Source organism: Ctenocephalides felis, unplaced genomic scaffold (genome assembly GCF_003426905.1).
Source record: "Ctenocephalides felis isolate EL2017-DRISC unplaced genomic scaffold, ASM342690v1 CF-g0.4_SCAFFOLD_01604, whole genome shotgun sequence".
In the NCBI taxonomy this organism is placed as follows: domain Eukaryota; kingdom Metazoa; phylum Arthropoda; class Insecta; order Siphonaptera; family Pulicidae; genus Ctenocephalides; species Ctenocephalides felis.
Window position 1 is genome coordinate 23,619,683 of NW_020537758.1, and position 19,234 is coordinate 23,638,916.

At 30.4% G+C, this 19,234-nt stretch overlaps 1 protein-coding gene across 1 annotated transcript; it reads left to right on the plus strand.

The window, feature by feature from the left end:
* The first annotated feature begins 1,258 nt into the window (after positions 1 to 1,258).
* LOC113373536 (venom dipeptidyl peptidase 4-like) lies at positions 1,259 to 10,534 on the plus strand. Its single transcript, XM_026613828.1, has 16 exons — positions 1,259 to 1,378; positions 2,968 to 3,119; positions 3,440 to 3,534; positions 4,333 to 4,464; positions 4,903 to 4,977; positions 5,053 to 5,105; positions 5,263 to 5,459; positions 5,869 to 6,038; positions 6,334 to 6,567; positions 6,699 to 6,916; positions 6,991 to 7,198; positions 7,856 to 8,084; positions 8,307 to 8,454; positions 9,159 to 9,319; positions 9,971 to 10,176; positions 10,445 to 10,534. The coding sequence occupies exons 2-16, from the start codon at positions 2,969 to 2,971 to the stop codon at positions 10,532 to 10,534; spliced, it is 2,367 nt and encodes a 788-aa protein (XP_026469613.1). The 5' UTR covers positions 1,259 to 1,378; position 2,968.
* Positions 10,535 to 19,234: the final 8,700 nt, after the last annotated feature.

Sequence of the window (19,234 nt, forward strand, 5' to 3'; positions counted from 1 at the left end):
CAATGACCCAAAAGTTTCAAAAATGTCAACATAATCTGCGCCTGTATTCAGAATTAATGGAACGGAAATAGGGACCGTCTACAATTATCTAACCATTTTTTCTAAAATCTGACTTACATTTAATTCTCATACAGTAAATAATATAATATATATAATAAGCCGAGCAGATAAGATCCGATCAGAGTTTAAAGTAAACGGTCAATCGCGTATATAAGTCGTTGAACTACGATCGGTATCAAAAACATGCATACAATCGATATAAAAACTATTTCTATATATATATATATATATATATATATATATATTTATATATATATTATAAATTATATAGAAATCACAGAGCTAGTACGACAGAAAATATTAAGACTTTGATGTTTAATGATTATATGATTTAAATGTCGTCTAGTTATATTCTTTTTAATTTCACTCTATTTTACAAATCGAATTAAATTATCTGATGATTATCGAATATGAAAAGTCACAACAGTTTTATAAATAAAATTTGTCCAAAATGTTCTAAGAGCCACTATAAATTTTATAATTAAATAGAACGGCAAATGTATAGTCAACTGAAGAAGTTCTTCTAACAAAGTTTGTTAAGACAAAGGTAGATAATTTCTTGGTAAATATATATGACCATTTTAAACCATAATTTTGAACTAAAAATATTTAAATTTAGCTTCATTCTCATTATTTACTTAAAGTTGTAGATCTTGGTATGATTTCAAGTGGAAGTTGCCCATCGTGGTCATAGTTGCAACATTCAATCATATGATATCTATTAGACGTAAGAGATAATACAAACCCTACATCGGAAATGGTAAACCGATGGGTTGCCCCTCATGAAAGATTAGGTTGTAGGTTTTTAACAAGTAACTTATAGAACGTATGAGGTAAAGCTGTCCTGATTGCTGTTGAAACAATAAATAATATATATTAACAATTATATTGAAACAATAAATAGACGACCCTTCCGATGGCGACGTTGCCATTCGCCTGCATAGTAAAAAGGTTATCAAAATAACGTAGTGAATGTTTCTCTTATGTGAGACTTCAAATATTTATGAGACAACTACAAATGTATATAAGAAATGTGAATGATTTGAATGCAAAACTGTACATGCATCTAGTACGGATATCTATATATATCTAGTAGACGTAATAATTCTTATCGAGCTCGTTGATTGTTTGATAATATTTTAGATTAACTAAAGAGCTAATAAATCGCCTATACTAAAGCAGTCCGTTGAAGTATTTCGTACGAATCTGACGCCGCCAGTAGAGCGTCAGTACCGGTCAGTGTGTGCGATAAAAGACAATAGATAATAGTGCAGCGGGTTTATCGCGGCGATAAATTAATTGACACAAACAAATTTAGGTATTTTAAATTATAATTAACAAAATAGTAAACAACATACGTAAACTTTAAAATTCAAAAACAAAACGCCCAAGTGTTATTACAATAAATGTATTAAAATCTATATGTATAAACTAAGTGTTTTAACTTGAAAAAAATGTTATTCCTTATAAAAATCACTTTTGCTGTCTGCACGTGATATATATATATATATATATATATATATATATATATATGGGTGTTCCTCGATGCAATGGTTAAGCTCACGGACTCTTGTGAAAGGGGTCGTGAGTTCGAACCCCGCGCTGCACAACCTGACATCGTGCTGTAATGTCCATTTTTACTTATAATAAAGATCAAAAATATGTTTGCAATTAAAAATAGCCTATTTTAAGCGATGTGAAATGGCAATGGGAAATCTCTAACACAAATTTTTCCCTGAATCGAGTTGGAGTTTAATTCAGCTCACAGATCTGTTGCACTAGCGTAGTACTACCCATTATTTAATTTAATATATTATATAAACATATATATTATTTTATATATATATATATATATATATATATATATTCAGAATAAATATTATCCTTCAAAACTATCTATGACATTGGGGGTGTTTATTCTTCACCTTTGTGCTTCAAATCTTAATGCTATTATTAAATTTAACAGTACTCATAAACTTAATTTACTTGTGCATAATTTTTATATTTATTCAATTTTTAACATCTCTAATTACATTATTATTAAACCATTTTGAATCGTTAGGCATCAAATTTGGAGAAAGTATTAAAATTTGATCTTTCGTGAACGTTTTCTTATCGATTCTGAAAGTTTAAAATCTATTTAACAAAACTCGATAAAAATTGTTGTTTAATCTTATGCATTGATAGTCTAAGCTGTTTTTTTACAGCTTTTACATAAGATTATTGCAACCTTTTTTGCAATATTTTCGCCGATTTTAAAATAAAAAACTGTACCTGTCGATAAGTAAGGCAGGGCGATTCTTTGTAACTGTTGAACTTTTTTTCACGATTTTAATGAAGCTTGGTACACTGATAAAGTATCATATATACATATATCGGAATATTCATGCAAATTGCCTTAAAGAATAAGTGCTACTTATACATAATATTGTTAATAAATTTATCCTATAAATGATTTTTTAATTAATGTGAATTATTTACTAATCAAATAAAACAGAACGGTTCAGTATTAATTTAATTAATATATAAAATCTATATAAGCTTAGTAAGTATTTCAAACTTGAAGAAAGTTTCATACAGATCAGTTTCGCTGCTTCTTCTTTCGTGCTTTATTTTAACAAAAGTGAAAGCAAATGAAAGTATTTATTGAGAAAAAAACACATACACATACATGCATATACATATATATATATATACACACATATATATATATATATATATATATATATATATATATATAAATTCAAATTTTCATTTCAAATATGAAAACCTAAGATCTATATATATATCCAAAATTCATTGTTTGTGTAGAAAATTAGCATTAGCGTTAATTTTTCTTATATCAACTATGGCTATTTAGTTAACCAAAACAATCGTGAATAAACCTATCATGTGTCTATTTTATAGTATGAGGTTTGCGGTGTTGTTTTGCCTGGTGTTCGGCGTGTTAGCCAAGCCTCCACCTGGACCGGCCCAGGAGAATCTCAAGCCTTTCGACTTGGTCGAGGCCGTCACCGGAAAGTTCAAAGCCAAAGGTTTCAACGGTACTTGGATTTCGGGTAAGATAAGAGTTAAAGTTTGCTATATTCAAAAAGCACCAGAGTCAAAATCATTTATGAGATAAAACCAAAACTTTGTAAAAAACTAAAAATTTGATTCAATGAATTAATCTCTCAAAACTCGATACAGCTATAAAATACATATTATAGAACTAGATTGTAAGAAAATTTATCTATCAGAATATTACAGTTTTTAGTATAATAAAAATTAACGATAATTCCAGTTTCATACATTTGAAGTAATAAATCGAATATATTTTTTAATTGTATTTCTCATTTATACAAATATTTAATAAATATTTTATCTATTTCTCTTACAGATACCGCTTTTGTATATAAAAATATCGATGGCGATCTGATGAGCTACGACGCCAAAGATGGTGTTGGCAAGACATTTGTAAAAGTCGCCGATATTGTAAGTTTAATGTAAATGGTAATTGTTTGTTACATTCTGAATGACTAAAGTGATTCATTAAGTTAATAGTATATTGATCAAATATTAACATCATAAAATTACAGGAAATTTATATTACTGAAAATTAACAATCATTTTCTTCTTTTATACTTTTTCTACTATACACCCAACCCATTCAATTTATTTCATATATTAATTTCAAAGCCTCACACATGTATTTGTATTATTATTAATAATTATTTAAGGCATCTACTCAAGAGATAATTTTTTTAATGAATGCAGTGTAACTTGTAAGCTTGGTTTTCAATTTATAATTCCATACACATCTCTATAACCTACTATAAATAAATAATGCATGACATAATCTATGATAAAACACTACTAATTCGTTTATTATCGAAGCACACAAAATAATGCAATTCCATGCATATCGAACGACGATTTAATTGCGATAACCAGAAATTTCGAAAACACATGGCGATAAATTTTAAAGTGCAATTAAATATTTATGACGAAATTATAATTATGAATTAGCATTAATTTGCAAAGGCATAATGTGTGAATATGTTTTTAATTATGACTCAATGGCGAAGTAGAAAATATTTAATATTGTCACGTAAACATAATGAAGTAGTAACTTTAAAAGTGAATTGATTCACGATTTATTTTAATCTAATTATTTCACCTATTTCGAATCGTACGTGTTATAAAAGAAATGTTAAGTAATCTAATTTAGTGATCTCAATAATTGTTATTATGAATGTGTGTATGTATGTAGTAAATATTATTAATTTTCAGCGCGAAAACTTAAAATTTGCAAAGGAAGGTAAAGATGATGTTGAAACAGAAAATGTGCTATGTAAAAAGAAAGCTGAAGAAGGGACGAGTAAAATTTGCAAATGCCATAATAAAATGAAATCCGCAAATACGGTATAAATAATTAAAAAATAAGTAAAATACATAAATTAATAGAAAAAAGAATAAGTTAATAGTTCATGAAAATAAAGCTGCATATATAGTCAAATAAATAAATAATTAAAACAAATAAATAAATGAATACGCAATGACTGATATTTTTTTTGAAAAATTCAAGAGTGTGAGAATATAATTAATTTATTTAGAGATGAAGTTGATTTTTGAATAATCATCAAATTTTGAAAATGATACGTTAATTCCTTGGATTTGTAAATGCGATCAATTTTTTTATCTGCAAGTGGTCACTAAGACAATAGAAATTAGATAAGATTTGATATATCTATAAAAAAAACATCTAGTGATGATTTACGGGCTAATAAAGAAATATTTTATAGAATATGTTTATGAATTTTAAGACTTATTAAATTTAGCACTTACAAATTATATTTTCAGAAAGAGTTTAACATAACAGGATATGCAGTCTCGCCTAACCAAAAATACGTCTTATTCAAAACGGACCCATTACAGGTAGTAAAAAATCATTAAAAACAATTAATTGAAAAACAAAAATAATATTGAATAATTATATGTATTTTATCTTAGGGATTCAGATATTCTGTGCAATTCAAATGTTTCATATTCAATGTGGAGACAAAGTAAGTAAAAACATTAATTTTTGTATAAAATTAATTTAAAAAGTAGTTTATAATTAATAGAAAAAGTTTATTTTCACAAAAAAGTTTAAAAATAAAAAAAAATTATATTTTTATATTATATTTTTCATCATATATTATATTTTTTTTATATCTAAAGGGAAATCGTCCACGTAGCAAGAGAAATGCACGTGCAGATGGCCAAATGGATCCCAGGAAGCAGCGGCCTGGTATACGTGCGAGACAACAACGTGTTTCTCAGACGGCAGCCAAATGGTGGCAGCAGGGAAATTCAGCTGACTCTGGACGGAGAACCGGGGGTCAAGTATAACGGAGTCTCGGATTGGGTTTACGAAGGTAAAATAATGGAAATTGTACCTGTGGTTTATTATGTGCCCTTGAAGACAGAACTAAACGATTTAGAACCACTAAAAACTCATATCCTGATGAAATTTTTATCGCAATTCATTAAACACATATTACTTTGAAAAGATTATGAAATTATAAAATAAATTCCGAGCAAATTTCTGAATTTTTAAGACAACATCTTCCTGCAAGTTTTATGAATATTTAATGAATTAAACTACTTATTAATTAATTTAAAATGTTTAATAGACTGTTGTACTTTTTATGAAACTGGTATCAATAAGTATTGTCTATATTTTTTGACATAATTTTGTGTTGTTAGAATTCTGTTGTATCTATTATTGTCATAATTCTGTTTAACTTCCAATTCCTTGTATCTTTTATATCAAATTCATTGCAGAGGAAATGCTTGGTTCTGGCGATGCGCTTTGGTTTTCTCCGGACGGTGCATATATCGCGATCGGTTGCTTTGACGATTCCAACGTCGACGAAATGATGTATTTCCGTTACGGAGAATCTGGTACTATTGAAAGCCAATATCCGGAATTGGTAGATCTGCGATATCCAAAGGTAACAGGAGAGAATTTATCATACAATACATAATAATAACCATGTGCTCAAAAGCATCTCACGCTGGTCTAAGATGTGATCATATTTTACCATATATTCTTACAGGTCAATTGGTCAACCTCGTTATTATAGCCTAACTATATATCATTTGCATCCTTCATCTTAGTTTTTTTTTCACCTATTGAAAATAGCTCCTGTTGGCCTTGTTCGGAGTCCATTCAGTATCAGACTACGAATAATAACGAAATATTTTATTTCAATCAGACTATAGATTCAATTATCCTTTCTCTCTTAGCCCGGTAGAGTAAATCCGACAGCCAAAGTAAAAGTTCTCCGTCTGAACGAAGCTCGTGGTCGTAATATGCCCTGGACGGAACTGACAGCTCCCGAACAGGATGTGGGCAAAGATCATCTGCTAGCCGCCGTCACCTGGGCCTCCAATAACGAGGTGGCAGTCACCTGGCTAAACAGACGCCAAAACTATTCTGTTATGCAAATCTGCAATGCAGGGACCGGAGAATGTAAAATGGTAAACAAGTGATAGTAATAGACATAAAATTTAATACAATACGTGAATACTTATTAACAAAATAATTTTCTATTTGTTTTTTAGCCTGAGTTCTGGCATGCTTGATCAATGTGTATTCTCTAATATTTCAGGAACTAGAAACTAGTATGCCTGGTTGGATCGACGTACGAAAAATCTGGTTTACTCCTGATGGAAATCGTTACATAACTATCAGATCTGTGCAATACACTGATGGATTTACATATCCTCATATAGTAGGAGCCGAAAGAAGGACAGAACCGAAACCAATAACCGGTGGAAATCGTACTGTCACCAATATTATAGGTTTCGATGCAGAACGGGATCTTATGTAAGTCAATTCAAATTGAATTTTACGCATATTCCCAATTATTTTGCTTCTACAAACTTTTTTTAATTATTAAGATATTACTCAGCAACATCGACTGAGAGCAGTACCCACCAAGAAATCATGGTAGCCGGCTCCAAAAGCTTGTCCTTGACCCGTCAACTTATGACAGAAAATGGTGATAAATGCAGATTTGGTAAAGGTGATTTTAGCAAAGAGTACTCTTATGCTGCCTTGACTTGTCTTGGACCAGACGCACCCTTTGTCGTACTTTATGACACGGTGGTAAGTAAAAGAAAGTCGGAACTTGAATCAATACTATTAGCTTGTATTTTTATGTTTTTTTGTTATAGATTTATTGTACTTATTTATCACATTCTATTTATTCATCTAAATACCGTTTATTTGCAGGTTATTTTTTAATAGATCATTATAAATAAATTAATCAAAAAATAAATCAATATAATATACTATAGTATAGTACGTATATATATATATATATATTTATATATATATATACATATATTTAAATATTTCTATGTTTAAAATAAACAGGTGTGACTAAATGCTTCTACATGACTAAAACATTTGTTTCTGTTCCGCTAAATTCTCGGTCGTGATTATTATAAAACATTGAAATTAGTATTACGTAATACCCTATGTGTTCATTCTTTATTTTTTATCACAGTATTGTACGTAATAATTTCGAATAACAAACATTTACAAAATATAACAGATTCAGGTCACGTTATAGCATTTTACATCGTTAGCAATTAAAATCTATAAAAAAAAATATTTCCAATATTAGTTGATGATAAAATTCATCAGTAATCCATATAAAAGCATTTACATTTAAGTGCTTCAGTATATCCAGAATTACTATTATTATAGCTATTACATCAACTCACTGTTTCTATAATTATTATCAAACTCTCTATTTAGAATGATGAAATACTGTCAACATGGGAAGACAACAAGGAATTGAGAGAAAAATTATCTAAACACAACAGACCGATCGTACGAGATTTGATCGTAAAAACTGAAAGTGGTTTCGATGCTCTTGTTAGACTCCAACTGCCCCCTGATTTTGATGAAAACCTTAAATATCCTATGATTGTGAACGTATATGCAGGCCCTGGTTCTAAAAAGATAGTCGATGGATTTACAGTTGGTAAGTAATTGAGTGATTTATGTAAGTTAGAAGTCAAACAGCAATCAATATTCAAGTACATCTTAATCTAGCAATATTTTTCTCATGGGGCAACCCAGTGGTTAACCACTCTTGTTTTTGTATTATTAGATATATATGTGGTAGTTTTGGCGTACCGATAACGCCACCGCTGGGCCCAAATTTTATATTAAATAATATTCTTTTGGTATTTTACCCTTTCAGGTTATCCTCAATATGTAACAACGAACAAAAAATACATCCATTGCGAGATCGACGGACGTGGCTCGGCTTTTCGAAGCGATGAGCTGATGTTCCAAGTAAACAACGCACTTGGCACCGCGGAGATTGAAGATCAAATCGCTATCACCAAGTAATTTATTTCTATTTTTAATTATATTATAACTAATATGTATTTATGTACATTATCACTATATGATTTTGCTTCATAATGCTACTAATTTTTCAAATATCAAAATTTTTTAAATACGTTTCAGTAAGCTGCCATACTTCAAAAAATTTTCACCTTCCCACTTCCATTGACAGCAGCTAAAAGTTTTAACTTTGGACCACTTTTGCACCATTCTTAAAAAAATGATCCACATATTGCAGTATCAATTTAATGTTTTAACCTTAAAATATGGAGAAATGGTGCAAAAGTGGAACAAAAAGAGAAAAAGTGTTCATTTTTTCATTCTTACTTCGCTGGTAATTAAGTAACAGTTATGCCATTCTCTGAGACGCATATGATGTAGGTTTATTTTTAATTTTTGAAAATAATTTAATTTTTTTTTATGGAGATTCCTATAAAATTTTTATTATAGGCTTTTACATAGAATGATTAGACTTTTCTGACACGGGTAAAAAATAAAACTATGTTAAAGTAAATTATATGCAGATTTCTCATCTATTAATATTGAAGTATTGGTTTTACAGACCCCGTTTAATTTATATCTAATTATGCACGCATGCAACGTGATTTCCAATAGCCCCTACTTTTCGATTAATGCATTTAATGAACCAAATTGGAACCGAGTCTATTTATTCTGTTTACTAACCAACAATCGACATTTGCAGGAAATTAACAGAAATGTTCCAGTTCATAGATTCTAACAGAGTATCGATATGGGGATGGAGCTACGGTGGTTACGCCACGGCCATGACTTTAATTCGGGACAAAGAGAATGTTTTCAAATGCGGAGTATCTGTTGCACCGGTCACCTCCTGGCTGTACTACGGTAGAGTAATTTAAAATATATTGGTTGCATAATTAAGAGCATGTTATGTAACATAAATTGAAAATTATTTTAATAAGAGAACATTAAAATTAATATTTGACTTATCGTAACGTGACCAATTCTAGGGGACAGAGTTCTATTCCAAAAAATTCAAGCGTAAGTGTTGGACGTGATCCAACTCCAGGTTATCTTTACAATTTTTCTGGTGAGAGCTTATGCTGATCAGAGTGTCCTGGCATTGCTCATTTTTTTTAAATCGCTCAGACAAACACATATATAATTTTTTACCTTACTGGGCAAAATTTATTTTAAATGCATATACATCTAGCTCTCAAAGATGCACCTATCCTTTGTGCCAAATACTTGTGCTGATTGAAATCTCCTGGCAATTTGTTTTTTAAACTTCTCAATAAATAAACAATACCGTGACGAATTATGAAGCATACAGAAATGATGATATGTAAGCATGCTAGGAATCATCAGTACAATTTTTTTTAGCCTTACAGGCCCACCGTTACCCACATGGTTGAGTAGCTCTTTGTTTATTACACGATTCATTATTTTGAATGGAGTATTAAAAAGTATCCAATTTACAAAATATTAAATACGATCTTCAAATTAAAACATTTCTCTAAATTTCAATTATTTCAGACACAATCTACACCGAACGTTACATGGGAACACCTACAGAAAATCCCGAAGGTTACAACAATAGCGACGTAACCCTTTTGGCCGAAGGACTGCGTAACAAGCGTTATCTATTGATACACGGAAACGCTGACGATAACGTGCATTATCAGCATTCGATGCAACTTGCGAGGACCCTGGAGTTGAAGGATATACCTTTCCAATCACAGGTCAGACGATAGAAACCTTGTAACATTATGCTGTTTAACCCTTTTGCTACAAGTGTCACCTATAGGCGACATCCGTTTCACGACCGTATTGCTTCAATATGAAAAACTCTGAGTTAAATTATTATTAAAAAAATCTAATGATAGAAACCTTATATTCCTGAAATTTTTTTTCTAAATGTATTACACAACTTGTAACATTTTCATCTATCTCATACCTTGCAGATATTTCAATCAATTTTATTGAAACAAATCATTTTCTATTTTCCAGAGTTATCCGAACGAGGCGCACGCTCTGAGTAATGTCCTTGCTCACGTTTATCACACCATTGACAATTTTTTCTGCAAATGTTTCATATGAAACAATTACAAATAATTTGTTAACAAATTTTCAATTTAAATTTATAATTTAACGTAATAATTAATAATTGTTCACATATACTGCATAATGATCACATAACTGTATACAAGTATTATTTTAGTTGTAATAAAAAAAATCGTATTTTCTTTATATATATTGGTTTTTCGTAATATGTGTTATTAATGTATAGAAAGTATATACTCTATTTTAATTAAATGTTAGAGAACATGTTAGACACAAAAAAAATAACAAAAATTATGCTAAGTGAAACGACACAAAAGTTTATGGAAAACGGTAAATGATATCACAAAATAGCATATGTACACAAAATTATAGGATTGGTTTATTTGATTATTATATTAATTAAACTAGAACGGTAAAAAACATATTGAATCGATTTGAAGTATAAATATACATCAAAATACCCAAAAATGCCATGTCTGAATACAAATCGAAATGAGCAAATATGTCTTTCGTCATACAAATAATACATTTAAATCTAAAATAAACAGAACGATTAAATAAATAAACATATACTTTAATTGAAATTTCTAGCAAATTCTATGATTATAATTTTCGTTCCATGCATTTCCCATTTCATTGAAAATAAATCACATTACCGACGTCATTTATCAGCTTTTCCAGCTTATGAATAACAATTTTAATTAGAGCAATATGCAAAACGTGCATAAAACATTATCCACCGGAAATTGTACATATTCTACGCATTTTGTGAATAAAAAAAATATTTATATGAAAAATATCGTTGGGAGCTTACTAAGCCGTCGGTTTACAAAATAATTTTCGAAAAATAAACGAGCAAATGTGCTATTGGTATGTGCCTTTGTACTACATATATTTGCTATGTGCAAAAATATCATTGGAAGCTTAATAAGCTGTCGGTTTACAACAGCAAAAATAATTTTTGTTCATTTTGATAGGTAAAAATATTTGTATATTATCATGTGCACATACAAGGATAAAGTAGTATAGAAAATTAGTAGTTTGCATATGAAATATTAAAATAAATATTTGTTCATTCTTGATGTTTTGTTTGCAGAATATTATCGCGTGTTCAAAAGATTTTAAAATTCATTAATTATGAAACTAAATTCCATTTACTGCAGTGGCTTTGAGTAATACGATTCAAGCACGTAATGTCGCCTACCAAAACTTCAAATATAATATGACAATGTTTTACAACTTTTTGCCATACCAAATTCAAAGTTTTGCTTCAACTTTGGACAATTAGTTTGCGGCATATAATCAATGCCACCGCAGGGTAATCTGCATAAACACGTACACAACAATCTGGAACGATTTTCTTGAAGAAAAAAAAATTGTGGGTGAATAATGATTGCTAGGTGTGTAATTATCGGCTATGAGTCGTTCCGCCGAGTTTTATTTTAATAAGAAATGTTTCACACAAAAATTTGCATATTAGGTCACGGTTTCTGTTTTCGTGAAATCAATAAAGGGTGTATGGGGATACCTAGATATTATTTCGGGCAATAAAAATATTCATTAAAATAAATTAAAAGATATGCAAATATAAGGAACTTGTAAGTTACAGCAAATATGTCTTTGTAATGACTAATCATACGCTTATGTCTCCTAATAAGTAATAGTAAATAATATCAATCAACGCCTGGGCCAATCTTTGTCAAAAACTAATCAACACACACTGCACACACATACACTTTTAAAATATGCCAGAATGTTCAAAATCTTTTTGAAACGTAAAGATATGCAAAAATGTTCATTTTTTATTTTTTTGCGATTTCTATATATTACCTAAGAAATTTTACATATATGCAAGCAAATAATATTTTGATATATACATATAAAGGTTCACAAGTTAAATTATGAACTTATATACACATATATCTAGATAACCACGCAGCACATAGGCACACATTCACGATAGGGCTCCCCCGTGAATAAGTAGTTAGAACTATGGGATTACATCAGAGTTCGCAAGTTCGTTACCTGCCTTGAGCAGCATGATGAAGTAGTGACAAAGGTTTTACTTGGAAATATAGATAGTTATATGTTTGCTGCATCGATAAAAAATTATTTCTGAATGCAGAAATTGTTTCATCTTTAGAGATAGGCCAACTGTTGCCATCTCTAAAACCGACGTTAGTTAAGACGAACCATCACAACATAAATGATCCGTAAGTTCTGATCTCTGTTTAAATAATATGTATAAAACACGATTATATAACTTATGAAACTGATAAATTCTTTGTGAATTACATCCACTCATATCATTTTTACGATCATCAACCCAATTTGTTTACGGCGCGGCTAAATATCGTGTACAAGCCGCTTGTTAAAACGAGAATAGCGCAATAAACACTCGAGGTGATTAAGACACAGAAACTGCTAGAGTATAATTTTAGAGTGGAGACATGTTCTATTTGAGTAAGAGTCCTCTAAAGAAGAATTAGTCACCACAAAGGCATGTTACTATATTAATAAAAGCCGATACGACATACGACACAGGATACAACCGTTTATATATTGACATAGGATGAGCTACTAGATGAAGTAATTAAATCTTGTAGTTAAAAAGAAGAGTATTTAGAAAAAGTAATTAACTTGCAAGCATGATATCATAGAATCATAAAACATCTAGTGTTTACTTTTTTTTGGTTAAATGTTTATTGAATTCACGGTTATACGATTGTAAATATTAGAGATTAAGAATGTATCAAAAACTTAGAGCGCTGTAAAAAATATAACATAAACCGAACAATAGTTACAGTCAAGCGCAGAAGCATTAGATTTACTTCGAAAGTAAAATAAATAAAAATAGTTTTTTTTCAATAATGGTTAAAAGTTTAACCAACAGAATCTAATGATAAAGTGTTTCCTAGAAGTTATATACAGTAATATGGTGAGTAGAAACTTATTTAAATGCGTTCTCATACAAATTAAATTACATGAGTATGTCCACATTTTTTACTTTCACAAGAAGTTCATACTCTCGCCAGAAAGTCTGATTTTCCTATTTCATGTTTTCTCGACATTTAAAGTTCTAATTATTTTGAGACCAAAATTGAAAAAAGTTCGTCGACGTTTTCTTAAAAACGGCTGAATCTATATAAAAAAGTTTGATATCGCCATTCGATGAAATCAGTTACTTAGTTTTTTCGAGACATCAGCCAACCGTGTGAAAATTTATGATATCGGTTCATGATATGGATAAAAAGCTGAGCTTTTAAAACATAAACGTATGTTTGTGAATTAAAGGTGTTACAAGTCTGTATTTAAGATTTAAATTAAAAATCGGAAGATTAGTTTTTATCGAAAGCAAAATTTTCATTTTCGAAATAAACAGTCAAAAAATTGATCTGATTATAAAAATCATTTCCCACTGATTGAGTCGACCAACAATGGTCATGGCATGATTAACATATCTAAAAATCTGTTTTTACAATTATTTTAAAAAACTATTAATCGTCAATTTCGTAACTATGTGTGATATTAGTATATACTTAAATATTATGAAGAATTTATTATAATATAATAATAAAAAGATAGACAATCAGAAAAACCTATGTGCGAGCCAATAAAATTATTATATTGACTGGCGCAAATCATATTATTTTTACCAATGATATGGGTATCAATTTTGGGTATTTTTATCAATGATATGAACAATGGGTATTTTTATCAATGATATGAGTATCCTAAGTACCGCGTTGCAGGTACATCATAGCATTTTTAAAATTAACTCTGGTTATCTCTCTATTCCAATAATAGACGGTTGCATATGAGGTAAAGGTGATCAGAAATAACCTTCTCGCCTGTTCGCCGTGGTCGGGGAGACCGACTCGACCTTTCGCAATGCCGAAAGGCTGCTCCCATCACCTACGCGAATGTCAACTGCACCATTACACAAGGTCAGAGTTCACAATCTACATTATTCGATACGATACATTACCCGATCACTTTATCACAGCCATTCTTAAAAGGATCAGTCGTGATCGAGAAGAGTAAAAGTTCAAATATTGAAACAGATTCGATAAAATTTCGCTCGATAAAATAGCACTACAACTTTTGTTTTGAACCATAACTACAGAAACTAACAGAAACCCCCTGAAGAAATAAATTTATTTATCTTCATATATATTTTCATAATACTGTCCCAATATTATAATACTAAATTTAAAAACTTTTACTACAAACGTCTTCTAATTTGATGTCCAAATCTTAAGTTTATGCAGCATTGTTGTTACTATTTATTTTATCAGATTTTTAAATATAGAAAAAATACATTTCTTTTGAATATTGAACAATTTCACTAAAAAGACGTTGATGCTTTACTTTAATGAATATAATATTAAAAGATGATATGCTATTGACGATACAGTAACCTGCAAATATGAGACACTATCTGAAAAAAAAAATGTCGAACATTTAATTTTTAAATTAGATTAACTCCAGGTACATCAATAAAATTCTCAAGCTGATATGCTCAAACAGAATGCAACGTGACTACGTGGTGCTGAAAAAATGCTACGTAGAATAAATATTGACTATTCATTTGCATTTTTAATAGAAACTGTGTAATTTCTGCATGGACAAGCGCTTCTGAACAAAGCATTTTTTGCATATATGTTGAACGAACGACGTCAAAGTAAAGTAGACATTGAAATTTGATTAGAATAAACGTAAAAAATGATTTTAATTCCCCTTGTTTAGTGTAGAACAGATTGAAAACGAATAAACTTGACCATTCGCCTACATGAAATAAAACTAACATGATTTTTTAAGAATATAATATTATAAAGTATATAAAAGTATTTGGAGAACAGCCTTTAAATATATAACTATATTTTATAAATAAATACTTGTTATATACGATTGATAAGTGAATACAATTGATAGCAAATTAAAAATTTCGTAGCGCTAGGCCAAAGATTTGAGATTACTCCCTTCAAGATACGTTTTACTTACATTTTTTATTAGAAAATTTTAGATTGTGTGAATGTTCAATTCATAAGCTAATGTTGTCAAGATATCGTGTTTGTAAATGGTTTATATGCGAAGCTTCATGTAATAATACAAAAGGAACTAAGGATTTATTACCCATTGCAATTATTGACGTGTGGGACCCATAAGTCACACGTCCTTTTATGACCGAATCAAATGCCTATGACAGCAACAGACAGAGAATATATATATATATATATATATATATATATATATATAAAATATAATTCAGCTTTTCTGCATTTATTAAATGTTCGCAAATGTTTACAAAAATGTTCGCAAAGATTTTTATACATAAGATTTCATTCATTCTTTATAATTGACATGATACATTAACTATGATTTGTGTCCTTATAGCACAAGATAAAAGTATAAACCGTCGATCAATTTTTTCTATTGTTTGCGGAGAAATAAATTTACATAAACCATTTTTCTTAAAAGACATTAATACATCCCCTTTCTGAAGAATGTTTTGCTTTAAACAACAGATCGATTTCACTCGTCGAAGTAACATAAGAGGAATAAAAGAAATCCTTGAGAAAAACAAGGCGGAATCATTACCAAGCAAATCCGGCATTTCCATTTCAAGCAGCACGGCGCGACGTCTTCTATTCGGATGCTTTTTTATAATAGAGCTTTTAAGATTTAATGCTTTCTTTTTGATTATTATTTATTTATCTGTTCTATAGAATAAATGATAGTATTTGGACATTTATTTATTATTTATTATTTACGATCTATAATTTATTTATTATTATTTATAATACCACTATTTCGCACAATAAATAACAATATAGAAATTCATTTTGGAAATAGAGCTTTTTAGTCGACTTATCGAGGCTTTATAGGGCGTTGCGTTATGAAAAGAATAAAATCTCAATTGTAACTTGCACATTTTTATTCAATATCTTCCAATATATTTTATTCATAACACCCATTCCTCTATAACACAAATTTGTCCCTTTTCAATGGTTCGTTTCGGAATAGAGCAATTCGTCGAATTCGACCGTTTGATCAATCATATGCAATCAGCAGCATCGGCTCGTGCTCCGCCTGCAATTGCCGGCCGGCCGGCTTGCGATTTATCGAGGTGCAACGATACTAGGTCGTGTCAACATTGACAAATTTCCTAACTGAGATTACTTAATGATAAGTCTGCGAACTATCGAAATGGTAATTACAGGAGCCATCAGACAGAACGATTGCTATAAGAATTTAAAATTTAACCAGCTCATGAAAATTACATTGAATTCTTAACACGATTTTGCTTTATCAATGGAAAGAGTAGGAGCGAATAAAACTTCGCTCATTTGAGATAAGTAAATTTCAGTGCAAGAATTATAACATTCTAGATCCTTCCCCCACGAAGTAATGCCTTATGGCAGTTTCCGTGTGGACCAGAGGCAACAGCAAAGCGGAGGTTTTAGTCGATTTTATACCCACCAGGAGGTATTGAGTTCAACATATCCAAACAAAAGATCAGTCTGGGATACATAAACGCATTTCCTTCGCTATACAAAAAATCCTTTTGCTTTTGTAAGCCGTTAAAAAAGTTAAATACTAATGTGTAGTCAGTTCTATACGTAAAATAAAGAGTTTAATAATAATTAAATTGATAGAATTTAATTATTTGTATAATGATTTACCATATGACTTTTGAAAAAAATTTATAATTCATGATTTATCAATAAAATATAATATTAACAGAAAGTCTATTGTTTGTTAAGTACATACTTATATTTTTTGCAAGGTTAAATTTTTTTTTAACTAATAATAGCCCTTCCCGGACATTTCTGTATCAAATTGAATAATACATAATTTTAATAATACTACCCATAAATACGACGTAATAACAAGTTTGGGGTCAACAGATCATAGGACGCAAGATTATGATTGTTGTTAAATGAGTATAAAAACATTATATTAGAGAGCTGAATGCAATGAGCCATAGAATAAACTGTGAGAAGAGATTTTAAACCACAACCACTGTATGTCCACATTGACAGTGTTTTTTAATTGGATAATTATTTTGGTCAAAGGTTTCCAAAATTTTTTGTGTCGTGAACCCCTTGGGCTCTGCCATGGATTCCAAGTGTATATTCAATTAAAAGTACAAATACTTATTACTTGTATATATTTGTTAATTGAATTTAAAAAAAAATATAGTTAAGCAAGAACATCTAATTATCGACGTTAGGAAACAAATTTATGAGGGATGATTTCTTATATCTGATGATATTCACTCTACATTTTTTATTAGTTAGGAGATCAGTAATGACGCCAAACTTTCTTTCTACCATCTATTTTACAGAGTATCCAAAAATTCTATGACAGTTCCAAAAAGCGCATATAATATTACCAAGCATTTCAATAATCAGCAAATTGGGTCTTTACAAGCTCAACCATATAGCGACCACAAATCGCTATTATGCCTATTTATGCTACAACCTATATGCATTTTTGTAAGTAAAAACCATATTTTTATTTCCATTTATAAATATTGTAATATACAAGACTTTTTATTAGAGATAGTATAATATAGGTAAATAGATATCGTGAACACCCTGGATGTTGTTATGGACCGCTGGGATCCATGTGGACCATAATGGAAGTCACTGATTTAGATAGATTAGATAGATTAATTAATTTTATTGTGTTTTTTATATGGTGTAGAAGTATGAATATATGCACATGCCTATTTATTCATTTTTAACAAATAGGCAAAGGGAACTAATTGGAATGATTAACTGAGTTCAATATAGCAAACGTCATGATGAATGTAAAACAGTATTTTATTTATTATTAAATCCGTGCCATTCATTAGTATTGGGTACAATTCGCAAATAAACAAGTGTATGGTACATAGAGACAAAAAGCAGAGAACAGAGAGCAAGAGAGCAGAGAGAGAGTGCGCGCGTAAAGAGCGGCTCGCGAAATGCGCGCGCCTGTTCAGAATAAGGTACCAGGCAAAGCGAAACAGTGCATGGAGAGAGCTGCCGAGTTCTAGTGTCTATCCGGGCGAGCCGGGTCACGGGTATTCGTGCAAAACTACATCCGAAATACAAAAATGATCTTCAGTTAAAAGATACCTTAAGACATCCCTAAAGACGCCGGTATAAATCAATTTTAATAGATTTAACAACAACAAAAAGTGTGATAAGTGTTAGTAGGAAACTTCTTGCATATGTTTATTACTAAGTTTTATTAATGCTTGTTTTGTGTCAGTGACTTTGTACAATTAGTCATTTGTTCTCTTGTTGTGCTGTGAATATTATCTTATAGTAATATCAAAATTAACACTGCCAAAATAACTGTTGCTTTTTAACAAAAAAAAATGATTACCCCTAAATAGATATACAAAACATCAACAATCAACGACAGTGTTTTACATAATTTACACTATATCCATTACCCATGTGTGTTTTATCAACTCCCGCGCTTTGTGTGACAATGGACCGCGAAGTGTTTCCGCCTGTGCCGGTTTCAGAACGAGTGATTGGCGACAATCACGGCGTCTTCGGCGTCGTCTGGTAGTGCAGGAATTGTATCGTGTGCAGGAGGAATATTGTTCTATTGTTTTGTTGTTTTGTCCACTCGGGGGACTTATCTCAGCTCGTCAGATCGGAGCGGGGCTTAGCCGCGAGGCAGCGAGTCCCGGGCGGAACTGTGCGACGGACGCCCGAGGGAGTGGAATGT

Bases quoted from the DNA above. Each gene is read 5' to 3' on its own strand.
- LOC113373536 (XM_026613828.1), top strand. From the start codon at position 2,969: ATGAGGTTTGCGGTGTTGTTTTGCCTGGTGTTCGGCGTGTTAGCCAAG. The intron at 3,120-3,439 runs GTAAGATAAGAG...TTTCTCTTACAG, and splicing joins CAACGGTACTTGGATTTCGG to ATACCGCTTTTGTATATAAA. The intron at 9,320-9,970 runs GTAGAGTAATTT...CAATTATTTCAG, and splicing joins CACCTCCTGGCTGTACTACG to ACACAATCTACACCGAACGT.